The 14755-nt window shown below is 40.3% G+C and overlaps 2 protein-coding genes across 2 annotated transcripts; one reads left to right on the top strand and one right to left on the bottom strand.

The window, feature by feature from the left end:
* The first annotated feature begins 401 nt into the window (after positions 1–401).
* Positions 402–8594, top strand: LOC127376282 (synaptic vesicle 2-related protein-like). Its single transcript, XM_051423008.1, has 16 exons — positions 402–567; positions 1834–1991; positions 2262–2347; positions 2450–2548; positions 3057–3128; positions 3298–3422; positions 3513–3576; positions 3734–3859; positions 4558–4686; positions 4778–4851; positions 4996–5072; positions 5537–5641; positions 6386–6497; positions 6584–6665; positions 6769–6858; positions 6950–8594. Exons 1-16 carry the CDS (start codon positions 533–535, stop codon positions 7160–7162), a joined length of 1647 nt encoding a protein of 548 aa, XP_051278968.1. The 5' UTR covers positions 402–532; the 3' UTR covers positions 7163–8594.
* LOC127376283 (D-amino-acid oxidase) lies at positions 8331–14528 on the bottom strand. Its single transcript, XM_051423009.1, has 12 exons — positions 14404–14528; positions 14016–14185; positions 13033–13228; positions 12831–12945; positions 12394–12470; positions 11951–12016; positions 10934–10988; positions 10658–10762; positions 10480–10562; positions 10082–10199; positions 9107–9205; positions 8331–9026 (listed from the first exon to the last, which is right to left on the bottom strand). Exons 3-12 carry the CDS (start codon positions 13224–13226, stop codon positions 8901–8903), a joined length of 1038 nt encoding a protein of 345 aa, XP_051278969.1. The 5' UTR covers positions 13227–13228; positions 14016–14185; positions 14404–14528; the 3' UTR covers positions 8331–8900.
* Between the last annotated feature and the right edge of the window lie 227 nt (positions 14529–14755).

Here is a 14755-nt window from a genome sequence, read left to right as displayed (position 1 = left end):
TCTTTTTTACATTTACATTTGTGCTTTTTTTTTAAGGTTACAATATTCTGTCTTATAAAATACACTTAAATCAACACTTTTTACTCATTAATTCTCCTCTTTATGAGCATATTTTGGTGTTGGGGTAATCCAAAAGTAACATGAAGTAATCAAGTTACTTTAACAGTGTGATACTTGGATTAAATTATTTCTTTACGCAGGTAATTAGTCAGTTAGTAGTTATTATATTTAAAAAGTAACCAGCACTGCTGTACGCTCAGCCATGTGCAGCCCCCTCAGTGATCACCGCTCCTGTATCCTCTCCCTCTCTCTCTCTCTCTCTCCCTCTCTCTCTCTCTCTCTCTCTCTCTCTCCCCCCTCTCGCTCTCTCCCGTGTCTCGTGCTGTGTGACTCGCGCACGGCGGCCTCCCATTGGCTGCCGGCGGACACCCCGGAGCAGGTCGCTCTCCTCGGTGCTGAAATCGCTGCTCGTCGTGAGAATGTGAAACGGCGATGAGGCCAAACGGAGGAGCGTCAGTCAGTAAACAGCAAAATGGACGATGATCTGTTCCAACTGAGACAGCTGCCGTGAGTAGCCCCGCACCTTAAACGCATTTATTTGTTCTTGTTGTTGTTGTTGTTGTTGTTGTTGTTGTTGTTGTTGCGGGGTTTTTTTTTTTAAATTTGAATTCGGTCCCTTCTGTCGGCCGTGACAGCACGTTTTTGGCCCGACGCGTCGCCCTCTGACTGCCTCGCATTGTGTTTGTGATTAGCTCACTGGACCACAAATAGCTGCACATTCCTTAAAAGCAGCATGCATTTAATACCAGCGTGCATCCGGTTATATTAGTTATTTAATTAAAAATAAGCTTCCTTAGAACACTATATTTTTTTGTTTATTCATAGGAAACAGGGTTGCTCTGATTTCTAAGGTGATCAGTTTAATGTTAACTTGTGGTCGTTGTTCCGCTGTCATGACTCAGTGGCTAACGTGATTTATTTCAACCCTGATGTACATTAAGCTAAAGGCTGGCCCATACAGGTCCAGCCTGGTCGCCAGGAGGAACATTTCCTCAGAGACGTTCAGCTTAAAAAAAAAAAAAACAGGCTTCTTAGAAGAGTTACATGAACATAATGAGGAACAGAATACTGTGTTTTAAAGGGGTTGTTACAGTTTTGCTGAATGCATTCACTTATATTTCTTTCTAATGAACATTTCAGTGTCTGGGCTGACCACAAACTCATCTGCAGCACTGATACTTGCCATTGCAAGTAGGCTATGTTATGTAATTACAGTGATTAAGGCATCACTGACACTCACCGAGTTTTCTTGTAGTGTTTCATCCTCACTTAACCTTCTATTATCTACATCTGGGAGAAGATTATACCTTTCCATCTGTGGAAAACATGCGTATCTCTGGGTGTTATGAGCTTGCCAAGCAGTAAAGAGCAGTGTGCAGAGCTGTCAGTTGGCCTGACATGGTTCGCCCATAAGACGGTATTACCACCCATTCACAAAATTACAGCCAGAAAAAGCTCATATCACCTAGGCAACAGCCTCTGACTCTCATTTGTGTTCAGCTCTGCCCTGGCACTCTGAAATTGACTGGACATACTGGGGTGGCTCTGTTGTGAGCACTGTCGCCTTATGAAGGTCGTGGGTTCGAATCCCGGCTGGAGCAGGGAGTTTTTGTCTGGATTTTGCATGGTGTCCCTGTGTTTGTGTGGGTTTCCTCCACCATTAAGACATGTGTGTTAGGTTTATGCTCCAGTCAGTGCCCATGACCAAGGCCAATGAAGGATAACTTAACTCCTGGGCCTTTAAAAAATATAACTTGCCTTTTTTTCCCGTAGTGTTGTCCGCTTTCGTCGCACAGGTGAGAGCACACGCTCAGAGGACGATGGCGAGAATAGAGAACAGGTCATCAAGATTGCAGAGCAGACCGATCTGGAGTCTGTGGCTCTTGCAGATGGAGCTCCGGTTCCTCGGGAGTTTGCGAATCCAACTGATGGTACAGTATGGCACACACAGCTTATAATAAACCCACACTCACTATTTGTCTTTCAGTCCAAGCAATGTCTTTTTTGTTATGTGTTTCTAACGTCAAGAATTAACCTTAAATCACAAAATTAAATGACAAAGGCATGTAGAGGTCACATCAGCACCCACTGCTCTCAACTTCTGGTGTACAACTTCAGTTCCTTATAGAAGCTCTTAGACCTCTGTTCACAAAGGTTTGTATCTCCTAATTTAAGGATTTCTGCATTGCTCCTTCCCTCAGACACATTCATGGTAGAAGATGCCGTAGAGGCCATAGGCTTCGGGACATTTCAGTGGAAACTCTCCATCCTCACTGGCTTGTCCTGGGTGAGAACTGCTCTCTACTGAAAATACATTAATTCCAGATGTGTGTCTGTATTCTGTCAGTAAACACGTGTAAACTGTGTGTCTGTGGGTTTTCTGTTACAGATGGCCGATGCTATGGAGATGATGATCCTCAGCATCTTAGCCCCACAGCTCCACTGTGAATGGAGACTGCCCAGCCTTGAGGTGGCAATGCTTACATCGGTAATGGCTCTCTAATGTCTGTAAAGTGCTCTTGCTTTCAGTGCAATATGACTGTCCTGATAGTTATTGATCAAATCAAGTGCTTAGGGATTGTTTTGAAGTAAGTGTTTGTATTGAACAGTGACAACAATGTGGAAAACAATAGGGGCCCCTAATGGTTTAATGTCACTATGTGTTGCAATATTCCCATTTGAATGACAATGAAAAGCATGTTTACTTTTCTGAGTACAACATAAAACAACAGCGGAGCAGATTTTTCTGAAGGTGTTCTTTTATATCATGCATGACATCACATATGAAGTGTAATTAATACAACATTCACACATGTGAGAAGATAATTTCATGAAAATTTCACATTCAGTGAGGTCTAGTCGCTCTCACCAAAGCAGAAAGCTACCTGACAGGATGTGCATCAGCTATGTGCAGTGAAATTATAGTCAAGGGCACATTTAAGCTCTCTGAAACACTCCCCATCCCATTATCACTCTTTTTTTTCTCACACATGCAGGCAGTGTTTATTGGAATGATGATCAGCTCTTTTCTTTGGGGAAATATAGCTGACAAATACGGCAGAAAGACAGTAAGTTTGAATTAAAGCCTCTGTTTTGACATGTAGATTATTATATCGTATTTCTTTCTACCTTTATACTTGAGTTTATAAATGTTTAGCTTTTGGATTTCTCTCCCGAAGAGCTTCATCAGATCATTTATTTAGCAGCTTGTTGTGTTCTGATCATACGCACACACAGGGTCTCAAGATGAGTGTGCTGTGGACTATGTTCTATGGCCTGTTGAGTGCATTTGCACCTGTTTATGGCTGGATCCTCGTCCTCCGTGCACTGGTTGGCTTTGGCATCGGAGGAGCCCCACAGTCGTGAGTAATCCACATCTATCTTTACCCACAAACAACAGTGCAGTGGATTATTTGAGTTAGAATTAACTGGGAAATGTCTGTCCTCATAAGGGTGACTCTGTATGCTGAATTTCTGCCTATGAAGTCCAGAGCCACGTGTATCTTGCTGATTGAGGTATGGACGTCCCTTTACTACGGTCTCACACATCTATCATCCACCTAGAAATAGTGTTAACATCCAGAGATGACAGAACATGCAAGCATAACTGCACAGCACTGAAATGATTTATTTTGCTTGCAGGATTTTGTATAATTTAGATTTTGCCTTGCAGATATTTTGGGCACTGGGCACCGTGTTTGAGGTCCTCTTAGCAATCCTGGTGATGCCCACTCTGGGCTGGCGTTGGCTGCTTGGCCTTTCTACCATTCCTCTCTTCATCTTTGCCATCCTATGTTTCGTGAGTATTACGTTATCAGCCCTAAAATGTTGCTTTATTTAGGCCTTTAATTCCTTTTGCACAAGACTCAGAAAGCTCTGAAAAGATGGGAAATACTATCACATTAAAATTAAGATTTTTGAATTAATATTACTTGTATATAAAGTAAGCTATCGAATAACATCAATTATGAATCATTTATTTGATCATTTGATACTTTGGTGCTCATAGTTTCTGTAAAATGAACTGAAGGATTGAAATCTGGAGAGTCTAACTGATCTAAGGATGTGTAGTATGTCCATATTGACAAAAGTTTAACATTTATATTTGTGTAGGCTAAGTGTGTCTAAGCAGCTCAAGTGGGCAACCCGGTGGTGATCTGTTTGATGTTTTTACATTATTAAAGGTTTTTATACCAAGCACAATCTAAAATGATTGTATTTTAGAAATTATAAGGTTTGGAATAATTACACTAAATAATAACCAATAATAAAAGTGTTATATGAGCACACATACCAGTCCTAAGTGAAAACATTGCTTAATTTGGCTGAATTATACAGAGACAGAGACACAAAAATAACAATAATGACAATATTAATAGAAATATGACTAATAATAATGATGACAGGGATGATAACAGCCATAATAATGATGATGATAATAACAAATGATAGCTTTATAAACTGACCTGTCTGTTTTTTGGGGGGGGTTGGGAGCAGTGGCTACCAGAGAGTGCTCGGTACGATGTGTTGACGGGGAACCAGGAAAAAGCTCTGGCCACACTGAAGCGGATTGCGACGGAGAACGGAGCACCGATGCCACTGGGAAAACTTATCGCTGCCAGACAGGTAGAGGCCTGTTTCTGCAGACTCTCTGGACATTATTCATGTGCTGGTATGTTATATGTTCACTTGTCTTTGTGTCTGTTCTGTTAATCAGGAGGATCGTGGAAAGATTCAAGACTTGTTTTCATCACACTTTCGCTGGACTACAGTTCTGCTGTGGTTTATTTGGTAAGTGGAGTGAACGATAAAGCCACCTTTCTCTCAACTCTGCAAACACCTTATGTTCTCCAAGTCCACAGACACATGAGTCTGAGTCTCTCACTCAGTTCGTGTGAGCCACCATTGTTTCATCCTGTTTCTCTGTCTCTTCAGGTTCGCCAACGCCTTCTCTTACTACGGACTGGTGCTGCTCACTACGGAGCTGTTTCAGGAGGGAGGCGCATGTGGAAGTGAGTCACTGCTCCGACACCAACAGACGCCCTCACAGATTCAAGGACACACACATTTTGATTTGGTATACTGAGGAAAGAGATATTGTAGTTCAGTGACTTGTGGGTTGAACTGTGAGATAAACATTTCTGATTCTAAACAGAGACTTGTGTTGACAGTCTTTATATTTGGAATGAATAAGCATCGAAAATGTCTCTGAAAGAATCAACCACTTTTAAGAAATGTAACATCTGTTAGCAGGAAAAGCACAGGTGTACCTGATAACATTAAAGCTGGTTACAAGGACTCTAATGGAACAGAGCCATTGTTAATATCATTAGTTACACTTGTGCTTTTCCTACTCTGCCTAATCAAAATGTCTGCCACGATAAAGGTCTATACATTTATACTGTGTTAAAAAAAGCAACACAGAGGCTGCTGGGTATGAACTCTGCCGTTTGTGTTGTTTTATGCTTCCCTCTAGTGTCCAAAGGTAATAAGAGGGAGCTCCGATGCAACTTGGAGTGTAAATATCTGAACTCTGACGACTACAAAGACCTGTTGTGGACCACCTTATCTGAATTCCCAGGTACACGCCAGTTAAATGTCTTCACAAAGTCAGTATTTTTTGTCAATAATGTTTTGTTTTTGTGGTTGCAAGTTGCATGCTGTATGTTTTTTTCTCAGTACTCACTAAATGTTCTTTATTAAAGGATAATATCCAGTAAATGCTTGTTAGTTGCTCCACCTATTGCTATGGTATTTCCTAGTACTAAAAAGGTCTTCATAATAATGCTAAATACTGTGTAATTATTACAGCTGTTACTACATTTGTTCAGGGATAGATCAGTTAAGGAGAACAGCAATAACTTATAAGTAAACCATCATAATGATAGCTTGGAAGATGGAAAGGCTTGCATTCAGGATCTGGGAATATTCCCATTACTTTGATTTTAACAAACATAACTGGATTTTAATTGTCCTAAGTCTGAAGTTTCGGGAGAAAGGACACAATCAAGTCATTTTTATGAAAGGTATTTAACTGCAGCTACAATATTTGTCCACTAATGATGGCTGCATTCAGTATAGGCGTGCCAGGGCCCTGCTGGCACGCTGGCTCACTGACTACCAGCTCACCTAAATAAAATGGAGCCATTATTAACATTATTAGTTAAACCTGTGCTTTTGCTCCAATGATATGTCAAAATGTCTGGCTTGAGAAAGATCTGTGCACATAGTAAACCATAAAAGCATAAATTAATTACTGCACTGAAACAAAGAGCAATCCTGCATGTTACATTTAACAAATATGGAGTTTTGCATTGTTGCACAGGACTGCTGGTGACACTGTGGGCCATTGATCGACTGGGAAGGAGGAAGACCATGGCCTTGTGTTTCTTTATATTCTCTATGTGCATCATTCCACTCTACGGTTGTGTCGGGAGGTAAGCTGGATACTAGTGAGATTGTTAAACATGAAATTGCAGCTCCCTCATTTATTTAACCAGCATTACTGGTTTCTCTGTTGCAGAGTTTCCATGACAGTGTTGATATTCATCGCCAGAGCTTTCATCGCGGGAGGATTTCAGGCTGCCTATGTGTACACTCCAGAGGTATGATACTTGCAAACAGTTAATAGTACAGCTCAGATGAGATCAATAGCTGAGTGGAGCAAACATCAGGGCAGCCTCCTCAGTATTTTCTGAAACTCTGCAGGTGTACCCGACAGCGACCAGGGCTTTAGGTCTGGGAACAAGCAGTGGAATGGCCAGAGTTGGAGCCCTCATTACTCCTTTTGTTGCACAGGTATCGCCCTTCAGCTTCCTCATTTAAATATTTAACAGCATAAGAAAGCGGTGGTAATTTGTCTGTCTGTCCCCCGGGCTACATCCTGCAGGTGATGTTGGAGTCGTCTGTGTATCTGGCTCTGTCCGTGTACTGCTGCTGCTGCCTCCTAGCTGCCATCGCCTCCTGTGCCCTGCCAATTGAGACAACAGGCCGGGGCCTGCAGGAGTCCAGCCACCGCGAGTGGGGCCAGGAGATGGTGGGCCGGGACTCCTCCCGCAACTCAGAGAGAATCCCTCAGTCCAGCCCTGGCTCCCAGGGCTGAGGAGACGTCGGGATGGAGAACGACTGAGAGAGGCAACCACTGTGAGGAAAAATAGGCAAGGAGAGGCGGAAAAAAAAAGCTCAACCAGCTTTCGGTGTCCATCTCCAGTCCCATCCTATGACTCTTCAGTTTAGGCACCACAGTGGCTTCAGAGAGCCAGGCAGCACAATATTATATATTATTATTATATAGTCTTCAACCACCATTGCTGTCACAATTTCGCCACTGAATAACTGCGCACAGAGTGACTGTGAGAGACCAACTAACCTACACAAGTGCAATATCGAGAAAATTATTGGTGGAACGATGTGTTAAACATCCTTGAACAAGTGAGAATTCAAATACTTCAAGCAAAGTATTTGATTCCTGAATAAAGAAGGTAAACGTGTTAGAAGTTAGCTTCAAATACCTAATTCAAGGAGCCTTAAAAACTACCTATTCTGTTTGTGTTTGAGAAACGTCTTCTCAACCTTATGAAAAAGCTGCGTCTACTAGCATAACGGACATAGATGCGTAGATAAGACAGAGCATTATCTTGTGCACACAAATTGCCTGTTAAAATACACTAATTGCAAACTCAGCTTTCTAAAAAAAAAAGTGCATTGCTGGAATGAAGAACAGTTTATCGAATCAACAGACCGTTTGATTAAATAAGGTCTGTGGTTTCTCCATTTAGGATTCACTTCTGTCAAGGCAGTGAAATGACAGACTGCACAGTGAGTCACTGACTTCCTCGTATACTGTAAGCATCCTTTTGAAATCCTGTGTCTGTTCTTTCTTCTTGTGTCAGTATTATTTCACATTTCAACATGGATGGATATTTGTTCTCTGCTAAAGAAATGAGGAAAAAGCAGGTATTACTCTAATAATAATGAAAATACCACCTCACGTCTTGATCATTACGTGGTGATTTTATTTACATTCATCTGAAAAAGCCCTAATCAGAGCATCATACAGGCGAGAATATTTCACAATTATAGCACAACTGGAACCACAGATCCTGGACTGAAGACGACATAATGTAAATTGAAGTATTAGGAAATCTAAATCTAAGTATTTTCATCACCCAACGCTCAACCTAGTAAGTAAGAATTACATGATTTATTAACATGAGTATATGGTGTTACGATCTAAAATCCATGCTGCATACACAACCATTTAGCAGGGCGTTCTGTCTTTCTGTAAATACTGTATCAATACCTGGTTTAGTTGTTGTCTTTGCTTTTGTTTGTAACAAAGGTGATGTGAAGACGGACTTTGCCCACACTGAGTAAAGTTTTGTTTAAAAAAGGTTAACTAGTACAGGCAAGCTGAGTCTTACCTGCCAGTGTTTGAGATATAGTGCTGCATTAAGTGTCTGTGTGCACAGATTCTTGTCAATGCACTGGATGTAAATGTGTATGATACTATAGTAAATAACCTTTCAAAAAGAGCAGTGGATTCATGTTGTTATTTTTTTACTAAACAGTGTGATGAGTGAAAGAGAGGTACACTTTATATACTTCTTTTAAATGACCCAAACCTCCTATGATTGATTTTGTTACATGTGAATTAATAATGGATGTTACATATACATTACGTTGTTTTAAAGTGATGTAATTACCTCAAAAATATATGATGCTGAATATCTGTTTGCTTTAAAATGCTAGTTATGGATAAGATCAGTGTTTTTTTATGAGATACAAGGCACTGGCATTGAAATTTGAAAAGGAGCACCAATCACTGCTGCCGAACAGATTTACAAGCGGGCTTTTGGACCTTTGCCTTTTTGCTCCACGATCTGACCGAAGAGCCTCGCTGCCTCCTGGGCGCAGCCTCTGTGAATGGTGAGTCCGAAACCTCCATGGCCGTAGTTGTGAATCACCTGAATGAGAGCAAAGATATTTCAGAAGTTAAGTGACCAGAAATTAATATTTAAAGCATTGCTTAGCTGTTAAAGTTTACCTCTATTGAAGTTGCACCAGACTTTATGGCCTCCCTCTCCAGTCGGACTTTGCTGCGGACAGGCCTGAGGCCGGACCAGTCCTCTACTATCCTGGCATTCTGTGGTTAGAGAACAAGACATAATCTTTCTCAAGCTTGAAAGAAATCATTACTTTATGATTTCTTTGTTTACATTAGACATACATTATGTACATTCTGCCACTAGGGGGGAGTCTCTCACATCTAAACAATAACAAAAGTTTGCTAAAGTACTGTGGGATGATGGGAATTGTTGCCATCATTGCAGTCAGCTTTTCTCAGTTAGGATTCCTTCAGTGTTCATTGTTCAGGAGGTTTTTACCATGTCTCCTCTCCACAACAAACAGACCCGGTGATTAAAACCGGTGAAAACACTGAATAAAGGAGTTTCACCTTAAAAATCAGGGATTCTTTAACACTGTTCAGCAGACAAAGGACCTCCCGGAGGGCCTTCCAGTTGGGCCCTTCTAACGTTAGCTCAGCTAGTTTCTCTGATAACTTAAAATCGAGACTTTTGATGACTAAAATTCTTCATCTGGTTTAAATATATAGTTAAAAACAACCAAGAACTAAAAAGAGTATTGTAGAGATGTGGCTTAAAACTGGATAAAACGTCCACAACCAAAATCCATGTGCAAAGGGTAAATGAGCGGTAAAATGCACCGTTACGTGAATAAATAAAATAACCCAGATTTCTCTGGGTTTGGACATTGTTAAAAACATTGTGGGTAATATATAACATTGGTCTAGTGTTCATAGATAGTTTAATGAGGAAAAGCTACACATTATATCTTTTAATCAAGTGGGTTTTGTGCCTTCAGATTTGGGTATTGGTGCACCAAATTGTCACTCAATTATTTGAGGACTGTATTCTAAATATACTGTAGCACTCGCTGTAAATAACAGATGAGAGAGTAATTTGTTTTATGGCCTGTTAAACAAACAACATTTGGATACCTTGAGACTGGGTTCAAGCTGGCAAGCGCCATCCCAGATATTCTTATGGTCGGTGGAGTTGTTCTGTTCACTCCAGTTTCCCAACTGGAAAACCCCGCCGACTGTCACAAGACGACTCCTGCACACACAGATGTGAAGTTAGGTCACGAAAACAACTTTGGCTTTGTAGCATTCTGGCTCCAAAAAACTTTGCAAATTACAAGTGCTCTGGCAGAAAGCAACAGAATGGGCCATGGTAGCTGGACAACACAGTATAACCACTGCAACTATGGTTGGAATAAAGCTATATTTCATAAATAATCACTCTATAGAAACTAACACTGTGTGTGCATTATATATGATACTGTACATCCATCTAAGATCAGTGTTAATAAGTGTTTTTGTGTCACTAGATCTACCCTGGAATGATGTACGGTGAATTGTAGACTCCTGTTGTAAAATTGTGGGTAAGAATCCAATGCTTCAGCCACGGAGCGTCCACCTGAGAAACAGAGGAAGGTTCAACCGCTATTACGTGGTTCCTTTACAGCTGGTTATATGAACTATTAAAAGACATTTGAACCCGTCTTCTCTCACCTTCACTATCTGACCGCGGCCTGGTTTGAGCTCGGGGTCTGGCTGGAGCTCTCCTGATCTTATCCCCGTGCAGTTTATTATCACGTCTGCCCCAGTTTCTGCCAGCTAAATACAGCATGATAAGAAATAACAAATACGACAAGTGATAACACATTTTGTGAGTATCTCTTAATGTAAGCTAGAATGAATACAATATTCTGGATGTCTGACTGTATAAAATATAATAATAAATATATACAGTATATGCAACTATAAAATTGAAAAGCCTTCACTAACCTCCTTGAAGGACTCTATTTTCCTGTTGTAAAATTTCACACCCCTTTTTTGCAACCTGAGAATGACACCAAAAAACAGATAATGAGCTCCAGAAAACACCACTGAAAATCAAGGTTTTTGACCTAAAACTATAGATTAAGAAAAACAACTGACAGGCTGTGTTTACTGTTCATTATACAGCGTATAGGGACTCATATGTTGAGGACAATGGGTCAGATGGAAACATTTTAAGAACAATTCAGACACTAACAAGGTCATTCCCGTCTGGCAGCTGTCTAAATGTGCCTTTTTCTCACACCTGCATGATGCATGGCAGCAGTGCTGTAGTACCTCAGAAGACCAGTTCTCAGACTCAAGAAGTTTTTTTTATTGTCTCAGACTTGTTAATTCTTGGACTTGTCTCAGATTTGGCCATCCACACTTATATGTTTTGTTTTCTGAACTTCCTCTTTCAAAATGGAACCATTGGTAAAGAGCATTTTTTTTTATTGGTTTAATTCAAACTCTATCTATAACGGGCATTCACATTCAATCAATGACCTGGCTGCACAAACTCATCTCATTGGCAAAAGCATTGTTTCATTTCTGTCTTGGTTTTGACTCTGTCTCTCTCTTGGATTCGGCTGGTCCTGAACCTGACAAAGGGGGTCTTGACTACAGCACTGCATGATGGTTAGCACTCAGTTGGTATACACTGTACACTACTTTTTACTTTGCACTTATTTTAATACAGTATATAAGGGTATGTATATCCCGTAAAACTTCAGACTTGTTGAAGTGATTCAGAAGAATCACAGTATAGTAAATGGTAAACAATTTAAAGCAGAAATTAGTGTTGTTTAATTTAAACAAGTCAATACATTGTGTATTTAACAAGCAATCGAGTGCCTCCATTCACCTTTTTATTGGGTAATAAATGATGTTGTAAACAGGCACTACACCAGATGAACTGAGCTCTGGTAAATAAAGTGCTGATACAACATGGAGAGTTACTTAAGAGAGAAGTTAATCACTCACCAATCCATCAGCCAGGGCAAATAGGATTTACCTTCCACCATGAGAGCAGTGTTGAACCACCCATAACTGGAAGAGGAGACAGATGTGTTAGAGCTGCTGAACACAGAATTATACATACAATCCTAAATATTAGCAATATATTGTTTAAAGAGATAAAAACAAACAGATCAATGATGCACAGATAGTTCACATACAAACATTTACAGTAAGTTGCCTGATGAAAGCATCAGAAATCAGAACAATCCCTTTATCAGGATAAACATCTGTGTACATTATATACATTATTATATACATATTGGAAGACATTTTTCTGTATTCTTGATTTCTGATACACAGCAAAGTCTTGGTTGGAAAGGTTCAAATGTTCAGCATTAAATACACAATCTACCTAACTAATGTTCTCTCTGGGTTTTGCTTTCATGGCAGTTTCAGCGGGAACCTACTTGTATCCGGGGAACATCTGCAGTTCTCTCTCTGTGAGCTGCCTGAAGCCCAGGACAATATCTTTGAAAGAGGGATCCTGCATTCAAAAACGACCCACATAGTATGAGAACACAATCATTTATACACTAAACATGTCTTAGCTGTGTTAATGTGCTAACCCCAAGTTCAAACCCTTGATGAGGCCTCTCTGTTATTGTTTTCCTACCACTGCAGGCCCCCATCTTTGTGCAGTGAACAAAGCTCTACTTTCACTCAGTCACTCTCTGGTGATCACGTGATCAATTTATGAACGCGTTATCTGAGGTTACACTTTAACTATATTTCTATTTGAAGCTGTGCGGCACCTTTTGGTCTTGGTTGTAAAAGTTTTTCCTAAACAATGTCAAACCTTATCTTTGAGGTCAGGTTCAACTGTTCAGAACAAAGCTCTACTCACTGGGACTGGTTCAGAGCAGAGGTTGTAGCCAGACTGAAGAAAAATACCCATTTTTACGGACTCTGGTGAACTGAGGAAGCTCAGCAAGTAGTCAAATGTCTCTTTATTCCATTTTCTAAACATGAGCACAAATACAACATTAAAAAATGGTGGCGACAGACAAAATAGAGAATAAAAAGAGGGTTAAACAGACTGCACGTACGTCTCCTGGACGTTGCCCTTATCGTAGAGGTACGGCTGCCAGAAGCCAGCAGCTCCATCACTGGTGGTCAGTGGCGTGAAACGGTCCGCGTACACCTCAATGGTCAGCGGACTGACGATGGAGTGATACTGCTCATAGATGCTCTGAGCTGTTGACAGGCCAATGACTCCAGCTCCAATCACTGCCACTCGCATGTCTGGATTTATATGAGAGGAAACACACTCACATCTCGAGACTCACTCACTCATAAAAGAGTCTGATATGCAAAGAGACCAACATCACAATCTGATTCTGAGTTTAGAGGCACAAAAACTACCAGGACAGATAATTTATGATAGTATGAAGGTATCCTGATAATTAAATTACAGCTGATAAATAACTGGTCCATAATAATAATAATAATTTAAAGTTATTTTCTCAATGAAAGTATGTTTTTATGTTTTGTATGTACTTTACTAGAAAAAATAAATGAAATAAAACAAAATCCATATTGTGCATAGTTGTATTCTTTCTAACACATCTTTCTATTATTATTAATGAGCAATGCATTACTTAAATGCATGAAGAATAATTACTATTATTATTATGGATCAATTTATATAACAAAAAAGAATAACTAATGTATTTATGATAATAGCCACCCGGACAGCTACCTCAGACTACAGGGTTGACTGATACACACTTCATCTGAGTACTTTTACAATAAACACAGCTTCTAATAGAGGTGCAGCATATTATTATGAAATAATGCATATGGAGAGAGAGAGAGGGAGAGAAATAGAGAGTTTGTTACAGAGCGAACAACATGTCGGATAAATCTTAGTTTAGCGAGGCAGCATTTCAGAGCAAACCGTTAACGTGGAGAACTTAAGACTAATGTAAAATACTGCAGAACAGAAAAGATATCTTAAATAATGTTGATAATTATAATAATATTGACGATCAACTGCCTCTGTATAACTTCCAGAAAATGTTTTCTTTACCTTCGGATTAGTGTGACCGCTGCAGGAGCTGCTGAAGTTTGTCACCAGTCAAACTACTCAGTGCTCCAGCTGTCACGTGTGCGGGGGGCGGAGATAGCAGCTACAGGCCCCCTGTCTGTCTGTCTGTCTGTCTGTCTGTCATCATGGAGGGATAAATTCAGGGCAATAACCTACAAACATATATGTAGATAACAGAAAAAGAAGAGTATTAACTTCACAAAGTATAATATAGAACTATAAAACACACTAATGATGATAAATACAACATATTGGGGATGCTGTATAACAAATGTGAGTGCTTTACATTAACTTTACATGCTTTTAACATTTAATATAATTATTATTATTATATTGTTAATATTGACTGTAAGTTGAGGGATGAAGTCACCTCTCAGCCTCCAAACTCCGCCCACTACTACTCCGTGTCACCAGTGATGTCATTATGCTGTCATAAAGTAGTATAGATAGGACTTGTCTCAGGCTTTAGCTTCAGCTCTGGGGGGGTTTCGGGGACATGACGGTGACCTCGAAGCCCGGTAGAGCCACTGAGCTTCAGGCTCGTGGCGACGCCTTCCCATGCCTGACCGGCGCGCAACGGTCACTGGCAGGATGACCCCCAGAGCTCCTGTGAAAAGACAAACCCCAAATACCTCTCTCTCTCTCTCTCTCTCTCTGTCCTTTCCCACTTTTTCTGTCCTTTCTCACTATCTCTATCCTCTCTTTCCTTCTTTCTTTCTTTC

Source organism: Dicentrarchus labrax, unplaced genomic scaffold (genome assembly GCF_905237075.1).
Source record: "Dicentrarchus labrax unplaced genomic scaffold, dlabrax2021, whole genome shotgun sequence".
Lineage (NCBI taxonomy): Eukaryota > Metazoa > Chordata > Actinopteri > Moronidae > Dicentrarchus > Dicentrarchus labrax.
The sequence above is the reverse complement of the archived record's forward strand: the minus strand, read 5'-3'. Positions and strand labels throughout refer to the sequence as shown.